At 65.7% G+C, this 14,209-nt stretch overlaps 1 protein-coding gene across 1 annotated transcript; it reads left to right on the top strand.

Moving 5' to 3' along the window:
- Positions 1 to 1,805: 1,805 nt before the first annotated feature.
- Positions 1,806 to 13,652, top strand: CNPPD1 (cyclin Pas1/PHO80 domain containing 1). Its single transcript, XM_054044476.1, has 8 exons — positions 1,806 to 1,895; positions 3,504 to 3,606; positions 4,841 to 4,922; positions 6,532 to 6,652; positions 6,739 to 6,867; positions 8,372 to 8,433; positions 9,051 to 9,168; positions 12,513 to 13,652. Exons 1-8 carry the CDS (start codon positions 1,827 to 1,829, stop codon positions 13,206 to 13,208), a joined length of 1,380 nt encoding a protein of 459 aa, XP_053900451.1. The 5' UTR covers positions 1,806 to 1,826; the 3' UTR covers positions 13,209 to 13,652.
- The last annotated feature ends 557 nt before the right edge of the window (positions 13,653 to 14,209 follow it).

Genomic DNA, 14,209 nt, shown 5'->3' with positions numbered 1-14,209 from the left:
CACTGAGGCCGGCCTGGGCGCGGAGTCACCACGTGATAGGGGCCGGAGGCCGGGGGGAGGGCGCTCCCCCAGCACGTGACCCAGGACGTAGGCGTTACGCGCGCTAGCTCACCGCTCTACATCACGTGTTCCCGCACGGCTAGCCCTCTTCACGTCACGTGTTCCCGCATGGCTAGCCCTCTTCACGTGACACTAGTCACTGCACTGCGCGTGCTCCAGTTTAGCTCTTCATAGGGGGCAGCGGCGGCGGCGAGTGTACCCTTATCCAAATGCGCATGCGTGCTCCTTGCTGCTGGGCGGGGCTCATAATGGGCAGTGCACAGGGCAGGTGGTAGTTGCTCTTGGGGGGGCGATGGTGGGTTCCCAAGCCCCGCCCCCTTGCGTGGCCTTTAACATGCGAGGGGGGAAGCAGGGACAACACCCCAGGGTAGGGTGACGAGATGTCTCGATTTTATAGGGACAGTCCCAATTTTGGGTCTTTTTCTTATCTAGACTCCTATTACCCCCCCACCCCGTCCCGATTTTTCACACTTGCTGTCTGGTCACTCTACCCCGGGACTCCCTGCAGCCCAGGCTGTGTGCATTGTGTTCTGCTGTGGGGTCCGCACCCCCTCTGTGCCTTTCCCTGGGGCCAAACTCGGGCTGCTGGGGCCTGTCTGCCACGACCTGCAGCCTGCCGACCCGACGAGTAGGGATGTTACAGGCCAAATAGCTTGGGCCCAGTCTCTCTCGCAGGGCCATCCATCGCGGACTTGCTGTCCAATCTCTCCGGCATGTCTGTTATCACCAGGGTCCCCCAGGCAGAGCGGTTCCCTCAATTACCCCTTTCCTGGGCAGGGGATGAACAGTCGGGCCACCACCACCCTGCTGCTGTTTCTGGGAGTGTCCCAATTTCCTCGCTGCAATCTCGCCGGACATGGGGGTTGACAAAATATCATCTCGCTGTGGCAGGCCAGGATGTTGTTGTGACAAAACTCACAATAGGTGAGTTTGTCCCCAAAAGACGGCAGCTTGGAGAGGGAAATGCTGTTCCCCTGGGTTCCTGGACATCTCTCAATCACTGGGGTGACACCCGCCCCGGGCCCAGAATGTGGCATTTAATCCCTTGGTCACTTCCCTGCACATGCCAAGGAGACAGTTTCTCATCACGTTTGTACCTACAAGCAAGAATGACCCCAGGGTCAGATTTGTCCTGGCAGATAAAGGGGCGAGGATCTTAACCTCTCAAGTCCTCCAGCTGCTTATAAGCTGCCCGGAGGTAATAATGATCCATCCTTTACCCATCCAGAGGAGCCGGGAGCATTTCACACACATTGATCAGTCTGCGCAGTCCCCGAGTGGCACGCTGCTGTCCCCAGCTCGCAGAGAGGGGAAACTGAGGCCCAGAGGGGGAAGTGACTCAGCCAAGGTCACAGCCCTGGGAGCTGGAGGTGCGAACAGAACCCAGGCGTCCTGGCTCCGAGCCCAGTGCTTGACCCGGCCCATCCTGCTTCTCACTCAGCTGCCCGGTGGGACGGGGGCTCGGCGCTGTACCTCGCGGCTCCCCCAGCTGGCTCCGCCCAGCAGACTCACGGCCCCAAGCAGTGAGCGACCCATCCCCGCGGTAGCCGGGCGCTGGGGAAGGAGGCCGCGGACGGGCCCAGAGCCTCGCTGGCGGGTGAATCGCCGCCGGGAGCTGCCGGGCGGGCCGGGCCGCGCTGAGACACTGCCCCTGCCCCGGGAAGAGGAAGGGCGAGAGACCGACCCGACCCGGCCCCACCCCCGCCCCGCCGCGGTACGGAGCGGGCACCCGGCACCCCCCGCCCCCGCCCCCGCCCCGCCGCGGGATGGAGCTGGACGGGCTGCGGCTGGACGAGGAGGGGACCTTCCCCCTGAGCGGCTTCCAGGAGTTCACGGTCAGCGTCGCCCCGAGACCCCCCCCGGGCCTGCTCCTCCGCCCCCCCCGGGCCGCTCGCCCCCCCCCGGGCCTGCCCTCCCCCCCCCCGGGCCTGCCCTTCCCCCACTCCCCGGGCCGCTCGCCCCCCCCCCGGGCCTGCCCTTCCCCCCCCCCCGGGCCGCTCGCCCCCCCCCGGGCCTGCCCTTCCCCCCCCTCCCCGGGCCGCTCGCCCCCCTCCCCGGGCCTGCCCTCCCCCCCCCTCCCCGGGCCGCTCGCCCCCCCCCGGGCCTGCTCCTCCGCCCCGGGCCGCTCGCCCCCCCTCCCCGGGCCGCTCGCCCCCCCCCGGGCCGCTCGCCCCCCCTCCCCGGGCCGCTCGCCCCCCCCCGGGCCTGCCCTTCCCCCCCCCCCCGGGCCTGCCCTTCCCCCCCCCCCGGGCCTCGCCCCCCCGCTCCCCCCCCGGCTCCCCCGGGCCTCGGGGCGGCGCTGGGCAGAGCCGCTCTCTCGGCTGCGGCACCTGCTGGAGGACGTGGGGCGGACGCGGCCTGCCCCCGCCGCTCGGTTCCCCCGGGCCCGTCTCCAGCCCGCGGCCCAGCAGCGCCCAGCCCTGGGGGGAGCCGTGGCGGAGCCCGGGGGCCGGGGATGAGTGTGGGACCCGCCCCCGCCCCAGACTGGGTCAGCCCCAGGGTCTGGCAATGAACAGAGCCGGGCAGAACCCCAGTGACCCCCAGCGTCCCGGCAGGGCCGGGGACCCCCAGCGCAGGGAGCTGTGCCCTGCCATTGCTGGACCGTCTCTGGCTCTGTGCTGAACCCAGCTGGACTTCTGGCCTGCACCCCATCCCGGCAGTGAGTGCCCCAGGCTGTCCGGGCGCTGTGCGACAGCACTTCCTCCTGCTTGTTTAAACCCACTTGGGTGCCCCCTGGTTCCTGTGTTATGGGAAGGGGTAAAGAACACTTCCCAATTCACTCTCTCCACACCAGCCATCATCATATAGACCTCTGTCGTACCCCCCCAGTACGGTCAGGGACCCAGCCCCCTGCTGCAGGGATCCCTAAACCTCCAATTGCCTCGGACTGGATGACGGGATGAATCAGTTGACGACTGCCGTGTATTGCTCATCCCCTCTGAAGCATTTGGCGCTGGTCACGGTCAGAGACAGGGCACTGGGCTGGAGGGACCATTGGTCAGACCCCGTGTGGACATTCTTCTGTTCTGAGTCGTCTCTTTCCTAAAATGAACAGCCTCAGTCTTTTAAATCTCTCCTCAAATGGAAGCTGTGTCATCCCCTAATCGCTTTTATTGCCCTTGGCTTCTTTGCACCTTTCCCACTTCCAATGTCCCTTTTTGAGATGGGGCAGTATTCAAGGTGTGGCCTTATCATGGATTTCTATAGGGACATGATATATTCTGGTTTCTGACCTAGCCCTTTCTGCCCATGTTACCCCCCCACCCCCCATCAGTCCAGGCGCCCGTATGGCACCAGTCACCGTGGTATCTGAGTGCTCGGAGGAGCACACGGTTCCCACTAACCCGGAGACTGCAGTTGGCTTGAGGACCCAGCACATCTTTCTGGGACCAGGGCCGGGAAGTCTGTAGCTTTGTTCTCATCCCTTCCCATCCTGTCTTCAGTTTCTGCCAGGGCACCAGCAGCTGAGCGAGAGGGTGCGGAAGCGCTTGTATTATGGCTGGGACAAAGACTGTAGCCTGGACAATCTCTCCAGCCCGGTGGCAGGTGAGTGGTGCCTGTCTCTGCGTGGCGAGGACCTGTGCTGAACCAGGGATTGGAACTAGCCCATGGGCTGAATTAACTCACTCATCTGCTAAGGCCACGTCTACACGTGAACCGCTACAGCTGCTCCAGTGCAGCACTTCAGCGCAGATGGGAGGGGGTCTCCCAGCGCTGTGCTTAGCCCACCTCCCCGCGAGGCGGCGGCCAGGTCGACGAGAGAATTCTTCTGTCGCCCCAGCGCTGGCTGCACCTGGGATTAGGTCGGCGTAGCAACGTCACCCAGAGGAGTGGATTGTTCACACCTCTGAGCGACGGAGCTGGGTCGACCTCCCTTTTTAGCCTTTTTGCTGCCGGGGAAAGGCTCTGGCCCCCTTTCCCTGGTGCCGCCGTGCACTGCCCCCCACGAATGCGTGCACGCCCGGGGTGTTTCTGCAGGAGCAGTGCCCTTCTCATTACGATTTATTAGCGGTGTTAGGGTAGAGCCTGGAGGTCAAGGCCCGCTGTGCTGGGTACTCTACAAACCCAACGAGGAGACCGTCCCTGCCCTATGGCTTACTTCTGTGCTCGTGCCCCCTGGAATACCCGTAGCGATCCAGTGGGGGGGGGGGGAGGGGGGAGGGGAGCGTGGCACAACGCACCCCCCCAAACTAAGGCTGGGTTGGGTTTGAGAACCAGGGTGTGAATTTCAGAGCTGTTTGGGCCTTTCCCCATGGGGTTCTAACGACTGGAGAGCCCGTCTCTGTCCGACTTTCTGCCACCATCTCTGTAAACACCTGACTACTGAGCGGGGTAACAGATGCTCAACTTGGGGATTGGAGTACTTGTGGCACCTTAGAGACTAACAAATTTATTAGAGCGTAAGCTTTTGTGGGCTACAACCCACTTCTTGCGGTTACAGACTAACACGGCTGCTACTTTGAAACTTGGGGATTGATTTCTGGCTGCCTGGCATGAGACGCCCTCCCAGGGGCTGCTTTCCGAGGGCAGGTGTTCAGCCCTACCTGGCAGGTGTCTCGAGCCAGGCACCAAAAATTACTCTTGAAAATCTTGGGCTGAAACTCAAGGAGGGGAGGGCACCATTCCCCGCTGAGCTCCCTGCCTCTGGGTGGAGGGGTGCTGCTCCCGGCTGGGCGCTGGCGTTGGTTGTGCATTGGGAGGGAATCGAGGGGGGTTGGGCGGGGGGAGCGGGGGCATTAATGCTGGTGTTAATCCCTGTGCCGCTCTGCCTCTGTCCTAGACATCGCCGTCGAGTTGCTCCAGAAAGCAGCTCCCAGCCCCATCCGCAGGCTGCAGAAGAAATACGTTTGCCACGTGTCTCGGTAAGACACGACCCCTCCTAGCCCATTGTCTGCAGCAGGCAGAGGCCTCTGGTCTGGCTCGACACTTCAGCGTGGCTACCAGCCACCTGGATGGGGAGCCTCTTGCCGGAGAGCATCCCCACCCCAGGCATCGCGCCTGTGCCGTCGTGCTGGATTTCACTGGCCCTGTGCTGAGCTTCTCTGGGCCTTTTCCCTTGTCTGCCCCTCTGATCCCCTCCTGGGTCACTGTCTGACTCATGTGCGCGGCCAGTCCCTGAGCTGCATGGCAGTGCACGCCGCGCCTGTCTGGTCCGTATTTCAGCCTGAGGTAGCTCCCTGGGGCCTGGTGCTCTCAGGTTTCTGTAGTGCCAAAGGTGAGCAATGAGGCTTCTGGGTTTTACACCTTGGCAGGGCAGGGAGCCAGCCGGTGCCATTGCCTGTGCAGCTCTGTCCGGGCCAGTTCCCGTCTGTGTGAGGGATTGACGGGTTTCCTGTGACAGGCAAAGCTCTACGCTGGTGGGCCCAGAGCCCTGCGGCTGGGCCGCTCTCCCCTCTGTCCACTAGAGAAAGCCATGACCCTTGTGAACGCCTTAACGCTCAGGGAGCTCCGCTGGCACAAGCTGGGCCTGTTAGCACCCAGCAAACACTCTGCCTGAGGAGCCAGACGCAGCTTCGCCAGCAGGAGGATCCGAGTCACGTGGTGTGATCTGTCCACCTGCCGGGGCAGTTATGGGGTGTCCCGGAGTCCCCGGGCGATGCTCTGGAGCTGCTCCCCACAAAGCCAGTCAGGACTCTGGGGAGCCTCCTCTCCCTCGGAGCAGACTGTCTTCAGGGCAAGACGCTCACACGGCTTCACCTCCTGGGTCTGACCTTGGAGCATTCAGCATATGCCCCTCCGTGCGCTTCCCACAGCGAGTCCGCCCCGGCGGGGTCCTGGGGAAGCCAGAGGGTCCTGCACCCCCACTTCGCAGTCAGACGTGACTCTTAGCCAGCCAGTAAAACAGAGGTTTATTAGATGACAGGAACACGGCCCAAGACAGGTCTTGCAGGTACAGACAACAGGATCCCCTTAGTTTGGTCCCCAGGGACACCACAGCCCCGGGTGCGGGGTGGTCATAGCCCCGTCTGGGCTCCCGTCCATTTCACCAGCCAGCTCCAAAACTCTAACTCCCTCCAGCGTCTCTCACTCAGCCTCCCCCGGCTCCTCCCCCAGCCTTTGTCCATTTCCCCAGCAGAGGTGTTACCTCGCCTCCAACCCCCTTCCTGGGTTCTCATGTTACATGCTCCGTGCTCCGGTATCCTCCCTCAAGGCCAGTCTCCCATCCCCAGTGCAGACCGCCCCAGCAAAACTCCCCTGCAGCCTTCCCTGGCCAACACTCTCCAGTCAGCATTTAAAGACCCCATTAAGAACAGTCCCAGTTTGTCACAGGTGTGATCTGTCCATCTGCCGGGGGCAGTTATGGGCGTGCCCACGTGCACACAAACCCGCTGGCCTTGTTCTACCCAGCAGCAAGCAGCGGTGTACCCTGCCCTGCCTATTACATGGCATGGCTGCCTTGGCAGTGGTGGGATGCCGGGTGTGCCGGGCTGCACAGGAAACCTAAGTCCTGCTCTCGCCCCGCGGTCACAGGGAAGCCTGCATCTCGCCCTGCTCCATGATGCTGGCTCTGGTTTACATCGAGAGACTCCGGCACCGGAATCCCGAGTACCTGCAGCAGATCTCCTCCTCGGACCTCTTCCTGATCTCCATGGTGAGCCGGGCCCCGAGTGGGCTGGGGCTGGGGCGGGCTCTCCCCCGGGGGGCTGTGCTGATGGGTGCTGTGCTCCTGCCTTTCAGATGGTTGCCAGCAAGTACCTGTATGACGAAGGGGAGGAGGAGGAGGTGTTCAACGACGAATGGGGCGCAGCCGGCAATGTGGGGGTGCAGACCGTTAACACGCTGGAGATGAACTTCCTGAGCGCCATTGTAAGTAGCGCTGATGTAATCGCTGTAGTGCCTGTGTCCCGAGCCCAACCGGGGGGCCCCTTTGTGACAGCCCCCACCCCCACCCCCGAGTGAGATCAGGGCCCCGTTGCACCGGGCGCTGCATAGACCCAGAGTGAGAGCCAGGCCCTGCCTATGGCGCGCTGTTGACTAGACCGGTCCGGACGTGCTTGCTCGGTGCATGTCTGTGTCCGGGGAGAGGCGCTGGGCAGAGGAGAAATGGCGCGTCAGGGTGCCGGGGTAGCTCGTAGTGCTGAGGGTGACCCGGCTAACTAGCAGAGGGCTCTCCCGGGTCTGCTGGAGCTGGGCAGGGGTGGGCCTTGCGCTTGGGGTGTCTGTTAGGCTTCCAGGAGGCGTCTGGCCTGGGCAGCCGTGCCGGGGCTGGCTGAGGTGCTGCACTCAGTGGGGCGCTGGGGGGAAATCAGAGGCTGCATGGAATGGGATCAGCTGACGGAGGGGGAGAGGGCTTCCTGCCTGGGAGCAGCTGGCCCCTTTCCCAGGGTGCTGCGGGACTGCTGCCCCCGGGATCCCTGTCCCCATGAGCTTGTCCTGCCTCTGGCCCGGTAAGATCAGACATGGAGGAATGTGTCTGCTGCGGGCCCCATCCTGCCGTAGGCCGCTCCATCCCCAGTCAGCCTGGGCTGGGAACAGCCTGCTCCTTGCGCGCACAAACTATACCCCCTAGTTCTGCTGCCCCTGATTGTTGCCTGACCCCCCCTCCCGGCCAGGAGCCCCCCATGGGGCTGTCGGCAGTGCAGTGTGCACAGCTGGCCGGCAGGGAGCACTTCCCGCCCGCCCGAGAGCGCAGGTTCGAGCATCTCAAAGAGCGTCATGGGCAGCAGGGGGTGCGGGGTCGGGGGCTGGCGTGCAGAAGGGGAGATTGGCCTGGGGCGCCGGCTGGCACAGCCCATGCCCCTGTGGGAGGGGCCAGCAGGGGGTGCGGGGTCGGGGGCTGGCGTGCAGAAGGGGAGATTGCCCTGGGGCGCCGGCTGGCACAGCACATGCCCCTGTGGGAGAGGCCAGCAGGGGCTGGCGCAGAGTTGTTCCATTGTGGGAACGTAGCATTTATTGCAGCTCGTTAGGCCTTGGCTCTGTCCAGCCTGGGATCTGCCTCCCCCGTGAAGTCCCCCCCCTTTGGCTCCTTGCGCATGAGGCTGCGGCCCTGCTGGACTCTCAGGGCCAGCCGTGTCTGCGGAGGGCCAGCGAGAGTGTTCCGAGAGGGCAGCACGAAGGGGACTCCTACTTGCAGGCGGTGATTGTCCAGGATCCCGTCAGCGCAGCGATCACACACCACGAGGGGGCTAGGGGAGGGGGCAGGCTGAAAAGCCCCCAGCCAGGCTGGGAAATGGGCCAAATGGAGCTGGAATTCATCATCAGATGGCCGCCCAGCCTCTCTTAACCCTGCTCAGTCCATGCTGGGGGGCGCCCGGCCTGCCTAGGCTGTTACCGGGCACCTCCCACCTGACTGTTTGTTCCCTTCCTGCAGGACTGGAGCCTCTACACTGACCCCAAGGAGCTGTTTGAGGTGCTGAGCTGGCTAGAAGGATGGTAGGTTTGGGGGCACCAGGGTGGGGGGGTGTTCATGGCAGGGGTCTGGCTCCGAGAGATATGGCACCTCTGCCCTGCCATGCCCGGATCCGCTGGGGTACGTGTCGGCCAGCCCCTGCCCTGGGCTCCTCGGTCCCCCCGGCTGCATTCTGCAAACCCCTCCCACCGGCCGGAGCCGTCCCAGGAGCAGGCTGACGGCTTGCCCAGGGAGCTCTAGGCTGGACTGGGGCAGGCCCGCGCTAGTCACAGCTTGTCCAAGCTGGCCTCGATCACCCGGCAGCGGAATCCCTTTGGTGTGGGGGGGTCTGCACCCTCTTCCCCTGGTGGGGCTTTGAGAGGAGTCAACATGCCAGGCCCCAGGGCAGAGAGGGGGAAGGCAGCTCCTCCTTGGCCTGGGCTCGCCCCGAGCCAAGCCGCACATGGCACCGGTGCACTTTGGCCGCCAGGGACCTGGGGCTCATGAGTGGCACCCGTAACCTGCGGGCAGAGGCACAGAGACTCTGCCAGGAGCTGTGATGCAGGTGGCCGCCCATTCCCCGATGGCAGCTGCAGGCACAGCCAGGGCGGGAGAGGGTCTGTGCCCAGAGCACACATCTAACTGCCTTCCTTCCCCTCAGCGTGGCAAAGAGACAGGGCACCCAGCGTGGCTGGTTCACCTACACGGACCTGTGCGTCCTGCTGGAGCAGTCCCTCTGGCAGCATGCCCTGGGCCAGTTCTACCAGCAGGTGGCGAAGGTAAGAGCTGGCCAAGCCCCGAGGGCAGAGGAAGCGTTCCCCTAAGGGGGCACCACGGGAGGGGGAGAACCAGGAGGCAGGGCCGTCCCTAGGCATACGCAGAATACGCAGCTGCCTAGGGCACCATGAATTTGGGGCACCAAATTGCCCCAAATTTCATGGTGCCCTAGGCAGCTGCGTGCTGCATACGCGACAGCACCAGCTCCAGTGACCAGCCCTGTCCCCCGGGCGGCTCCCCGTGGGCTGCACCCACTGCAAGGGGCAGGGCTGTACCGTACCTAGGGGGTGTGGGGCCACGGACAACTCCCTCCGCCCCATCTCTTACCCTTTGCCCCTGCTCTGCCCCTGGGCCGCCCCCATTCCACCTCTTCTCCCAGCGACCCCGCGCTCACCGGCAGTGTTGGGAAGCGAAGCACCCGGGCCCAGCCTGCTCCACTCCGCCAGCTCCCAGCGAGTGCGGGGAAAGATCGCCCGCTGCACTCCCCAGCGGCAGGAAGCGGAGAGACGCGGCCCCAGCCCCAGCCGCGTCGCTCAGGGGGGTGGGGGGTGGGGAAAGGACGCCCCCCCACTCGCCAGCGGCAGGAAGCGGAGAGACGCGGCCCCAGCCCCAGCCGCGTCGCTCAGGGGGGTGGGGGTTGGGGAAAGGACGCCCCCCCACTCGCCAGCGGCAGGAAGCGGAGAGACGCAGCCCCAGCCCCAGCCGCGTCGCTCAGGGGGGTGGGGAAAGGACGCCCCCCGCACTCACCAGCGGCAGGAAGCGGAGAGACGCGGCCCCAGCCCCAGCCGCGTCGCTCAGGGGGGTGGGGGTTGGGGAAAGGACGCCCCCCGCACTCCCCAGCGGCAGGAAGCGGAGAGACGTGGCCCCAGCCCCAGCCGCGTCGCTCAGGGGGGTGGGGGTTGGGGAAAGGACGCCCCCCCACTCGCCAGCGGCAGGAAGCGGAGAGACGCGGCCCCAGCCGCGTCGCTCAGGGGGGTGGGGGGTGGGGAAAGGACGCCCCCCCACTCGCCAGCGGCAGGAAGCGGAGAGACGCGGCCCCAGCCCCAGCCGCGTCGCTCAGGGGGGTGGGGGGTGGGGAAAGGACGCCCCCCGCACTCCCCAGCGGCAGGAAGCGGAGAGACGCGGCCCCAGCCCCAGCCGCGTCGCTCAGGGGGGTGGGGGTTGGGGAAAGGACGCCCCCCCACTCGCCAGCGGCAGGAAGCGGAGAGACGCGGCCCCAGCCGCGTCGCTCAGGGGGGTGGGGGTTGGGGAAAGGACGCCCCCCCACTCGCCAGCGGCAGGAAGCGGAGAGACGCGGCCCCAGCCCCAGCCGCGTCGCTCAGGGGGGTGGGGAAAGGACGCCCCCCGCACTCGCCAGCGGCAGGAAGCGGAGAGACGCGGCCCCAGCCCCAGCCGCGTCGCTCAGGGGGGTGGGGGTTGGGGAAAGGACGCCCCCCCACTCGCCAGCGGCAGGAAGCGGAGAGACGCGGCCCCAGCCCCAGCCGCGTCGCTCAGGGGGGTGGGGGTTGGGGAAAGGACGCCCCCCCACTCGCCAGCGGCAGGAAGCGGAGAGACGCGGCCCCAGCCCCAGCCGTGTCGCTCAGGGGGGTGGGGGTTGGGGAAAGGACGCCCCCCCACTCGCCAGCGGCAGGAAGCGGAGAGACGCGGCCCCAGCCCCAGCCGCGTCGCTCAGGGGGGTGGGGGGTGGGGAAAGGACGCCCCCCCACTCGCCAGCGGCAGGAAGCGGAGAGACGCGGCCCCAGCCCCAGCCGCGTCGCTCAGGGGGGTGGGGGTTGGGGAAAGGACGCCCCCCCACTCGCCAGCGGCAGGAAGCGGAGAGACGCGGCCCCAGCCCCAGCCGCGTCGCTCAGGGGGGTGGGGAAAGGACGCCCCCCGCACTCGCCAGCGGCAGGAAGCGGAGAGACGCGGCCCCAGCCCCAGCCGCGTCGCTCAGGGGGGTGGGGGGTGGGGAAAGGACGCCCCCCCCACTCGCCAGCGGCAGGAAGCGGAGAGACGCGGCCCCAGCCCCAGCCGCGTCGCTCAGGGGGGTGGGGGTTGGGGAAAGGACGCCCCCCCACTCGCCAGCGGCAGGAAGCGGAGAGACGCGGCCCCAGCCCCAGCCGCGTCGCTCAGGGGGGTGGGGGTTGGGGAAAGGACGCCCCCCCACTCGCCAGCGGCAGGAAGCGGAGCACCGCGGTTGGGAGCTGGTGGAGTAGAACGGGCTGGGGCCGGGCTGCTGCGCTTCCTGCCATTGCCAGTAAGTGCGGGGGAGGGGCCCTTTTCCCCAAGCCCCCTCCCCTGAGCGACACGGCTGGGGCCGGGGCAAGGGAAATGGAGCGGGCTGCTCCCAGCCCCCTGCTAATCCACCAGGCCACTCTGGGCCTGTGGGGCCCCCCAAAGGGGCCCCCCACAGCTCCTGCCTCCCGGGCCCCGCAGGCCTTGAACGCAGCCCAGACCCTGGGGGGAGGAGCAGGTTTCCCCATACCTCCCGCGGAGGCCTGGGGCCCCACATGGCTAGTGACGGCCCTGCCAGGAGGTCATGGGCCAGAACCAGGAGCTGGCTATGGAGGATGTCCATGAGTGCGCTGCCCCCTGCTGGAAGGAATGAGAGCTGCTTTCTATCAGACAGGTTTTGGGCAGAACATTTTCCATGGAAAATTCCAGTTTTTGTTGTTGAGAAACCAAACTCCTGAAAACGGAAGCGTTTTACCTTGGAAGTGCTGCCGCAAAGCCTCTTGGGAGATGTGCCTCAGTTGCCTCTTCTGCTTGCTGGACTTCATTTCCCATGATGCACCACAGCATCCACTCTTGGGGGGGGGGAGTGGTGCATCATGGGAAATGTAGTCCAAGGGCGGAGCCCAACTGATTGAGAGTATGTCTCACAAGGCACAGCGGCAGCATTTCTGGGAGGAAACATGAGGCTTTTTGCCAAACATTTTGGTTTATGAATTTTTTGACAAAAAGAGAAGCTGTTCCTGGGCAAACTTCGATGAAAGTGACGGTTGTTCCCTCTTTGTCGACCCTCCCCACATTTTTTGGACCAGGGCTGAATGGTTTGTGCATTGCTGCCCCTGGCAGGACAGTGGGTGGTCCGTGTGGGTCACTCCTGCTGGCAGGTGGGTGGCAATCTGTGTCACCCGCCCTCCCCGCCCCCCCCCAGCTGCAGCGGAGAACCCTGGTTCCAGCCCCGACGTCCTCTGCATGGCGTTAGCCAGCATCTGGTGGAGCCGGTTTTGCTCTGCCAAGGGGTACTGGACTCACAGCTGGCCTGCCCCCTGTGAGGGGCACTGGGGTAACTGTCTGTGTGCCCCCCCCGGGCACTGGCGGGCATACGGGCACTGGGTGACCAGTCTCTCTCTCCCCACAGCTAGCCTGCTTGCTGGGCGTGATGTACTTGACTGGCATTGCTGCCGTCTTCGCCTCTGTCGCTGTGGTGCACCAGGTTGTGTGTGTGAGGAGCGCCGGCCCCGCTGCCCTCCGGCCTCTGCTGTTCCCCATGGATGGTGGGCGCCCGCTGGGCTCTGGGGCACCCCTCGCCCCCTGTGTCACTCAGCTGCCAAATCCTGGGCTGGGGCTCCCTGGCCCCCCTTCCCCCTCCTGCTCCGATAGCAGCTCCTGTTGCCTGGTGGAGAACGAGACGGTGGAGGAGCAGCGCCGCCCTGGTGGTGGGGTGAGGGCGACGGCACTGTACCTGTGGGGCAGCGTGCTGACGGCGCTGTCCTACAAGGAGGCCCCAGGCTCTGCCATCCAGACTAGTCCCCAGCAAGAGCCCCCCCTCTGCCCAAACTGCCTGAAACTCCGCAGCGGGCGCAGCACCTGTGAGAGATCCAACCGCACGAGCCCCAGCAGCCCCTTCACCCAGCCTGCCCCCTTTGGACTCGGCCTGGGCCCCGCTCGCCCGGCGCTCTGCTGCAGTGGCTGCTCGCCCGGCCCCAGCTGGGGCTGGCATCCGTCCGCAGCCCTCGGCCCCCAGGACTGGCCCGACCCCCTGGCGCTGAAGCAGTGCTCCTTAGAGGCAGCCATGGATCTGGGCAGAATCAAGAGCTTCATCTTCCCCAGCTAGGGCTGCGCAGTGACCCCATGGCCCAGCTCGGCCCCTAGGGAGGCCCTGGCCTGTGGGGCTGGGAGGGCCAGGCCCCCGCGTTAGTTCCAAGCCAGCGTTTGTACCCCGTGGGTCGGGCTTCTCTTTGCCAGACTCTTCAGGCTTTACTGGGCGGGGGCAGCTGTGGGCAGGGTCTGGCTGAGTGCGGGGGTGGTGGGGCTGCCTGGGGCTGGCATGGGGGCTTGGCGGCTGTGGGGTGCAGCGGCTCTGCTGGGGGATTAGGGTGCCCCAAAGCAGGGGTGCCAGTCTGGGGAGGGCACTGCTCACCTGTGCCCCATTGGTGCCTCCCAGTGAAGCTGGGATCTCGACCCCCTGCTGCATTGGGCAGTGTGGAGGGTGGGGGGAGCAGGGGTGGCACATGAGGCTCTGGGCCCTTGGGCTGTACGGTGGAGGGGCCGGGTGTGTGTGGGGGGGGGGGGGGGGGGCGGCGGCGGGGCACTCTGTGACGGGGCTGTAAGCTCCAGAGGGGAGTTAGGGCCTGACTGCCTGGAGTGGATCTGCTGGGCGTGGGGAGAAGGGGCTGGTTCTGCTGCCCAGCCTCACCTGCCATGCCAGCTCTCGCCCCGCCCAGCACCAGCTCTTTTTACGCTGGATTTTAAATCCGTTTTTCACTCTTTTGTAGATGAAAATCTCTTCCAATAAAGGTAGCTCTGGCCATGCGCCCATCTCGCCCTTTCTCCCGCCGCCTCTCGCCCCAGCGGGTCCCAGGCCAGGGGCTCTTCCCCCACCACTGAAATGCAGCCACCTCTGGGCCGGGGCACGGCAGCTGGTTCACAGCCCCCCCGCAACACAGTGCGGTGTGAAAGGAGGAGCCTGCTGAAGGGGGAGGGGAGGAATTGCCCCAGCTGGACTGGGCCCGGGCCCAACATCTCTGCCATGCAGAAGGCAGCAACACTCCTCCGCGTCCTGCCCTGGCCCCGGCCCCCTAGAGACCTGGAACATGATTGCTCCTTATCTCCATG

Source organism: Malaclemys terrapin, chromosome 11, assembly GCF_027887155.1.
Source record: "Malaclemys terrapin pileata isolate rMalTer1 chromosome 11, rMalTer1.hap1, whole genome shotgun sequence".
Lineage (NCBI taxonomy): Eukaryota > Metazoa > Chordata > Testudines > Emydidae > Malaclemys > Malaclemys terrapin.
The sequence above is the reverse complement of the archived record's forward strand: the minus strand, read 5'-3'. Positions and strand labels throughout refer to the sequence as shown.

Bases quoted from the DNA above. Each gene is read 5' to 3' on its own strand.
- CNPPD1 (XM_054044476.1), top strand. From the start codon at position 1,827: ATGGAGCTGGACGGGCTGCGGCTGGACGAGGAGGGGACCTTCCCCCTG. The intron at 6,653-6,738 runs GTGAGCCGGGCC...CCTGCCTTTCAG, and splicing joins ACCTCTTCCTGATCTCCATG to ATGGTTGCCAGCAAGTACCT. The intron at 8,434-9,050 runs GTAGGTTTGGGG...CCTTCCCCTCAG, and splicing joins CTGAGCTGGCTAGAAGGATG to CGTGGCAAAGAGACAGGGCA.